The 7,395-nt window shown below is 61.2% G+C and overlaps 1 protein-coding gene across 1 annotated transcript; it reads left to right on the plus strand.

Moving 5' to 3' along the window:
• Positions 1–473: 473 nt before the first annotated feature.
• MISP (mitotic spindle positioning) lies at positions 474–6,651 on the plus strand. Its single transcript, XM_053999219.1, is given in 6 exon segments — positions 474–495; positions 2,566–2,609; positions 2,612–4,676; positions 5,094–5,305; positions 5,720–5,758; positions 6,020–6,651. Coding segments are annotated over 6 exon segments (2,454 nt in total). The 5' UTR covers positions 474–488; the 3' UTR covers positions 6,107–6,651.
• The last annotated feature ends 744 nt before the right edge of the window (positions 6,652–7,395 follow it).

A 7,395-nucleotide genomic window follows, 5' to 3' on the forward strand; every position in this document is an offset into this window, starting at 1 on the left:
TCCTCTGCCACCCCCTCCTCTGCCATGTCCCTCCGTGGGGGGAGAACTGGACGTGCAGGTTCTGGCTGAGGCTTCAGGGCTCCTCTGTGCCGTTCATGGAGGGGCACAAAGCGCCTGGAGCAAGGTCTGTGGCTGCACGGCCACACCACCGTGCCGGTGGATTGAGGCACGTTGGTGCATTGGCACGTTGGTGCATCGGGGCAAGAGCGAGTCCCACGGGTCGGGGCCAAGGGCAGCCCCCCGGGCATGGGACCAGCTGCAGCAGGGTGACGGCAGCACAGGAATTTGGGGAGAGCACACTGAGCCCAACGTGGTTCTTGGAATTCCCCACAGCTCCCTGGTGTGGAGCTTATCAGGGCCTCGCAGCCACCCTCCTGCACCCCCCACACCCCACCGCTGCCACCTCGGGCACGCCCCGGCAGACACAGCTCAGCTGCGTGCCCCGTGTGGCCTCCCCGGAGCATGGGGACCCCTGCCCTGCCAGCTCCATGGACAGTAAGTGCAGCGTGGTCGGGGGCGAGGGCAGCACCAGGCACGGGGGGGACGCTGTGTCCCCCTGGCCTCGGAGGGAGGGGTGCCTGCGCAGGGATGGTGGCAGTGAGGGTGTGCAGTGAGGGCTGGCGCTGTCTGGGGTGGGCAGCTCAGGGACACTGGACACGTGCTGGGATGTTTTTGTGCATCAGCTGGTCTGGGGGCAGCCCATGGCTCAGGGTGGGCACAGGGCGGGGGCACTGCAGCTCTGTAGCCCTATGCAGACCCCCCAAGATGGGGGGACCCTGGAAGGCGCCCCAGATGTCTCCTTATGGTGGGGGTTCCAAGCCAGACTGGTGGCAATGTCATCTGCTCTGCCCAGCACCTCCCACGGTGTTTGGCTGGGCCGGGGGCAGCCCAGCATGGGGGAGGCAAGCCCAGGAGCCCTGAGCCCCTGCAGTCCCACAGCACCAGACGGAGCTGAGGGAGGTAGAATGTTTTGGGTGCAGCTCTGGGAGGGGCCGTTCCGCTTGCGTGGAGCCGGCAGGGAGCCCTGATAACAGCCCAGCTGGTTTCTGTGTCCCTGCTCCCCTCCTGTGCCGGCTGCCAGCGCTCCCCGGTGAGGGGGTCCCCTTCGAGCCGGGATTTCGTCCCCCCCCAAATATGGTAAGAGGCGTGGGCAGATGGTTTTCATTATCTTCGTCACTGGGGGCAATAAAAGAGCAAGAGTGAATCACAGCAGGGGAATTAAAAGGTAATTTCAGCTGGGCACAGCTTCAGGAAGAGAGGCTGAGCCACCAGGGCTGGGCACAGGGCTGGGCAGCAGTTCCAGCGGTGGGGCATCCCCTGGGACTGGCCAGGATGTCCCAGCTAATGAGAGCCACGTGCTCCTGCCCCAGGAAAGGTTTAAAAAGCTCCTGGTTGGGGCCCAGCCCTGCTTGCTTTGTGGGAGGATGGTGCATCCCGGGAGGGCTGGAGGTCACCAGAATCGCTGCAGGAAGGAGGCAGGCACAGAGTGCTCATGATCCCGGGGATGAGCCAGGATGCTCCGGATGCAGGGAACACCAACATCGGGCACCTGCCTCCACCTGGGCCAGCCTCATCCTGAGCTGTGCTTGCCAGGACCGTGGCCCCAGGCTCTGGGCTGCCCCTGCTGTCACCGTGGCCTTGCTCCAATTTTGCTGCATGCTCCCAGGAGGCCGTGAGTGCCTGGGAGCGGTGCCCAGCAGTGACACACCCTGACCTGCTAGGGCTCACAGGAGTGACAGGTGACGGAAAAGCCGTGGCTAAATCTTGGCAAATAGTGGCACAGGACGTGGTGCTGGCTCCGGGCACATCCAGCTTGTCTGCAGGTGACATGTGTGTCACCAGTTCTGGAGCCAGGGATGGCATCTGCGATGGGGTGGCAGCTGCTGTCTCATGGGGGACCCACCCGTGCTGCCCCTCCCTGTCTGGCATCCGCTGTTCCAGCCGGCTCTGGAGGATTGACCCCGAGGTTGGGGCTGTTCACTCCTGCCCTGTGTGCCAGGGGGGTTAAAGTCCCCTCGTTTTATGAGCCATGAAACTGTTTTTATGACCCCACTGTTTCTAGAGCAGGGCTATTTGGAGGCTCCTTTCTGTAAACGGCACAAGAAGATATTCCATGCAGGAGTGGCCCAGGCACTGGCACCGCCTCTCCTGCCGGTGCTGCCCGGGACTGGAGGTCCCTCCCTGCCCTGTGCACGTGGAGAGGCCCGAGGCTGTCCGTGCCCGGAGCGGTGCCCAGCTGGATGTGGTGTCACCAGGAGCTTGTGGCTGAGGTCTTGCTGCCTTTGGCGGTGCAGGCAGCACTGACTGCCTGGGCAGGTTTGGCTGTGCTCCCTCAGAACCCGGCCAGGCTGGGGGACAGAGGTGGGGTGGACTTCTGGGCTCTGTGGCAGTTCCTGTTGGGAATGGTGCTTTGTGCTCTGGCTGCTCCTGTCCCACATGGGGCAGGCTGGTGTGGCAGTTTCTGTCCCACGCTGAGGACAGTGGTAGCAGGCTGGGAGAGGGGCTGCATCTCAACCTCTGCTCCTTCTGCTGTTCTTAATGGCTGCTCTCCCTTCCTGCTTGCAGGGCCAGGCAGGTCAAGACCCTTGGCCTCTGCTGAACTGGGACTCTGAGGGTGACCTCAAAACTGAGCAGTGGCCCCTGTCTGGGACAAGGTTGGCACAGGAGTGACTCTTCCCAGGAGATGGACAGGGTCACCAGGCACCTTGTGTTCCAGCTCCCACAGGCCTCGCAGAGGCACGACTCGCTGGCAGATCTGAGGGCCAACAGCGATGATGATGTGTTTGGCTCCGCTCAGCACAGCACCCAGAGGGTGGAAAATGGCTACAGCTGGAAGAGGAGGTCCCAGTCACCCTCCTATTTCCTGGAGGGTGGAAGAGATGTCTGGACCCCGTCCCCGGACAGGGAGTCCAAGCTAGAGGTGGTGAGATCAGGAAGCCTGTACGACCTCCGGGCTTACAAGGGTGAGAGGAAACCCTCAAAACTCTATGATGATGAGGAGCAAGACCTGTACAGGGTCCCTCCACCCAACATCTCACCTGAGAAAGCCAGGGAGCTCGAAGATGAGAGGAAAGAGGTCATCCGGAGCCAGGTGATGAGGAAAAGCTCCACCATCGCGGAGAGGTGGAGCTCCATGGATGAGCTGGGCTCCATCAGCACGGGTGTGGGCAGCCAAGGTGAAGGCAGGCACACAGGCAGTGTCCCCACCAGCTTTGCCATCTGGTTTGACAAACCTTCCCCAGGCAGGGCTGCAACGCCTGTTGACCCTGAGAATATTGACACAGAGCAGATCAACTTCTCTGCGGCTCGGCAGCAGTTCCTGATGCTGGAGAAGACCAACCCGGGCTCATTTTTCAGCCCAGGACAGCAGGCCATGTCCCCAAGGCCTGAGTCAGTGACAAAAGTCTCCAGAGAAGAGTGGTACAGCCCTGATTTGGCCACAAAGGGTACAAGAGACTACGGCAGTGCCAGTGCATCAAGCCAGAGCAGGACAGACAAGAGCGTTTACCAGGTTGATGGTGTGTCCTCATACAAGACACCCGAGAGAGAGGAGGTTTATGCTCCCAGAAAAGCTCACACAGAAAGGTCATATCCCATTGGGAAGACATCCATCCTGACCAAAGCATGGTCCAGAGAAGACCTGGACTCTGGCTTGGGTGAGATGTATAATGAAGCCACTGCGGGCTACGCCAGCGATGGAAGCACCTCCAACGAGACCTTCAATGTGGATCTGAGGGCCAGCAGCAATGGGATGGGCAAGGAGACGAGGGTCGGCAACGAGACACCCATCGAGCGGGAGATCCGCATGGCGATGGAAAGGGAGGAGAACCTCTGGAAGGAAAGGGGGATCCAGCGGCTGACCTCCAGCAGCGAGCTGGTAGAGATCCAGACCAAGCCTGTCCTCAACATTCACATGTCTCCCGGCCCAGGCAGGAAAGGGAAGGACAGAGGCCGCGCTTCCCTTTACGTCCAGAGGGAAATTGAACAGGAAACAAAGCGTGAGGAAGATCTGAAGAGGCAGGGGAGGCTGCTGGGGACGTATGACAGGGGGACGCAGCAGGAGCTGGAGGAGCGCAGGAGGGTGTTCGAGCAGGAGGAAGCCCCCCCACAGAAGCCCCTGAAATGGGCAGAGGAGAGGAGGAGCTGGGTTAAAGAGTTTGTGGTGGAGCAGCCCTCGAGCCCCAGCCCCGCAGAAGACACCACGGCTGGGAGAAGCATTCCCAGCTACACAGCGAGCATCGCCCACTTCCAGCTGTCCCAGCCGCGCTTCGCCGCCAGCGAGAGGAGCCGGGAGCAGCCCTTGGTGTCCCAGCACGTTTCCGCCAGCGCCAGCAAATGGGGGAGCGAGGATTCCTGGGGAGGAAAGCTTCCCGGCTCCACCCCGAGCCCCGCCAGCACTGCTGTCCTGCCCAGAGAGTACTTGAGCCTCTCCTTCTGGAAGCCCAAGGTGTCCTTCGTGGAGGACATGGGGACACAGAGCCCGCTGCGGAGGGAGGACGGCCGGGAGGAGCAGTACCGGCTGCGGACATGGAAGCCGCAGACATCGGCGCTGATCGAGGAGGAGATCCGGAGTGACCTGCAGAGGGAAGAGGAGCTCCAGGAGCAGCGGCGGCGGCTGATGGACACCTACAGCAATGCTGTTCCCCAGGAGGGCTCTCGCTCTCGGCACAGCTCTGGTAAGGGAGCAGAGGGACAGAGAAATGATTTGGTGGCATTACAGGAAGCCTGTAAGGATTCCTGTGTGCTGGTAGCAAATTGTCCTGGGAGAACTTGATACCAGCACACTGGAGTCAGCAGAACTGCTGCTGAGGAGGAATAGGCTATGCAGAATTCCAGAGCTGCTCAGGTCTCAATGAGTTTGTGTCACATTACAGCAGCAAACAGGGCTGGAAGGGCCCAGCTAATGCATTTTACCCCTTGTTCCTGCAGTCCCTGGCTGGGCCCCAGGCATGGGGTCCCAGCTATGACCAAACCTGCTGGACCTGCTATGGAGGCAGGTTTGGGGCAGGGGCCTGACTCTCCTGTGGGTCTCCACCCCCTGGGAGTGGAACTGAGGTCACCCCCCCCCCACCCCAATGCTCTTTCTCTCAAAGCTGCTTCAGGTGCCAGTGGCAACTACTCAATGTCCGAGTCTCCTGCCTCCTCTCCTGCCTCACACCAGACGGGGATCCTGGGGCTGATCTCATCCTTCACCCCACTGAGAGTGACCAGTTCCTCCCAGGGCAGTGCAGAGACCCTCACCCCTGACTCGTCATGTTCCAGCCCCTTTGAGGAGCGGAGGAGGAGGGTGAAGGAGGATGGAAAGGTGAACATGCCCACCCTGCTTGTGCCAAGTGGTTGGGGGGCTTGAGCCTGGGGGAATACTGGTGGCTCTGGGGCTGGAGGTGGCTGTTCCTGACTCCCACCTGGAGCTGGAGATCCAGCTGCTCAGCTCGGTGGGAGATCCAGCAGTGGTAGCACCATCAAGGGACCATGTGAGCCCCCCAGGCAGTGCCTGCTGTTTAGAACTGCCAGCACTGGGTGGGACTGGAGAGGAGCAGCAGCTTCCTCCTGTGGGGGATCCTGGCCTGAGATGTTCCCCCAACCCCAGGGAGGGCTTGGCTGCATGTGCTGCCTTCCCTTGCTTCTCCTGTGCCCCTGTTGGGAGCCAGATCCAGCAGCCTCTGGATATTCCCCTGCCAGGCTGCCATTATCTAATCGTGTTTTCCTCTTTCCACAGTACGCAGGCATTGAACCCGTTGACAAGGTCAACACAGAGGTAAAGCCCTTCATGAACGCGGGGGCTGCCCTGACACCTCCCGCATTCCCCGGCTCCCCTCACTCCTGGAGGCTTGTGGGATGGACAGGGGTGGACAGGATGGTCCTGGCTCCCACGGGGCCATGGGGCCCACTTGGGTGGACACTGAGTCAGGCAAAACAGGCTGGGGAGCTGGCGGGAGGAGGGGGGGCAGCTCTGCAAACCAGATTGTTATGAAAGTTCTCTTCTTTATAAAGATCCTGCACGTTCTGGTCTCTGCAGGTGGTGGAAAGCACCCGAGTGTTTCGCCACAAGAGCATCATGGCCCAGCGCTGGGAGGCCGGGCAGTACGTCCGGGATGAGGACTGAGGGACCCCCGGCTTGGGGGCCGGCCCTGATCACAACCAGCTGATGCACGACCTAAATACTCAATCAGTTCCACCCTTGGCCATCGCAACAATCAGACATGTGAACCCTGCAAATCAATCTGGTTTACTGTTAAACTGATAATCCTCCCATGCAATAGATCAGCTTCTTCCTCCTCCTCCCTGTGGGGTGGAGGAACAATTTTTTTTCTTAAGAGGGAAAAAAATTGGATCAGTATCTTTTTAATCACTTCCGCCTGGAGCCAGCCAGGTGAAATCACCCGATAATTCACTTTGCCCCTTGAGAGCTGTGTCTCATCCTTATGAAAAAGCTGTTTTATTTCTCAGTGGTTTTAGGTTTTTAAGTACCACTAGGCTGAGCATTGCCTTGGGGGTACCTGAACTGAGGCCTCTGGATCAGTGTTGCGGTGGGACTTGGGAATCAACATTGGTTTAACTCCTGTGATCCATGGAGATGCAGCAATGGAATATAAATATATATATAAATGCTGTTTATTTTGCTAATTTATTAAAGAGTTGTTATACTCCCCCGGTCTTCCAGGCCTGTTCTGTCCACCTGCTCCACTGGTTTTGCTCCGGTGTTTCAGAGGAGCCCCCGTGGTTGGAATGCGGGGCTGGGGCTGGAGCCTTCCGGGGGCTGCGACTGGGGGAGCACCGGGGTCCCACCGGGTGGGCCTCGGAGCACCCGGGGCCGGTGTGGAGTCCCTGCGCGGGGCGGGGGATGGCACCGGGTGGGCTTCAAAGTCCCGTTCGACCCCAACCGCGCTGCGGTCCGTGCCCCTCCGCCCGCCCCCGCTAGGGGGCTCCCGGGCAGCGCCCGCGGGGTCCGGTACGGACCCGCCGGGACCCCGGTACCGGCCCCCTCCGCTAGCGCTGACCGGGGTCCGGTACGGACCCGCCGGGACCCCGGTACCGGCCCCCTCCGCTAGCGCTGACCGGGGTCCGGTACGGACCCGCCGGGACCCCGGTACCGGCCCCCTCCGCTAGCGCTGACCGGGGTCCGGTACGGACCCGCCGGGACCCCGGTACCGACCCCACTCTGCAAGCGCTAACGGGGGTCCCAGTACTGACCCCTCTGAGACCCGGACCCTGCTCCGCCAGCGCTGACGGGGGTCCCGGTGCGGACCCCGCCCCGCTCGGCGGGCGCTGCCCGGGGGTTTCCCCAGTGGAGCCCCATGGAAGTGCCCAGGTGCTGTAACGGGACAGAGCGGGCAGATGGTGCAACCTGCTCTTCCCGTCAGCAGCCGCTCGTTCCCGAGCCTTGGGCGTGGG

The sequence above is a fragment of the Vidua macroura genome, chromosome 26 (genome assembly GCF_024509145.1).
Source record: "Vidua macroura isolate BioBank_ID:100142 chromosome 26, ASM2450914v1, whole genome shotgun sequence".
Taxonomy (NCBI): Eukaryota; Metazoa; Chordata; class Aves; order Passeriformes; family Viduidae; genus Vidua; species Vidua macroura.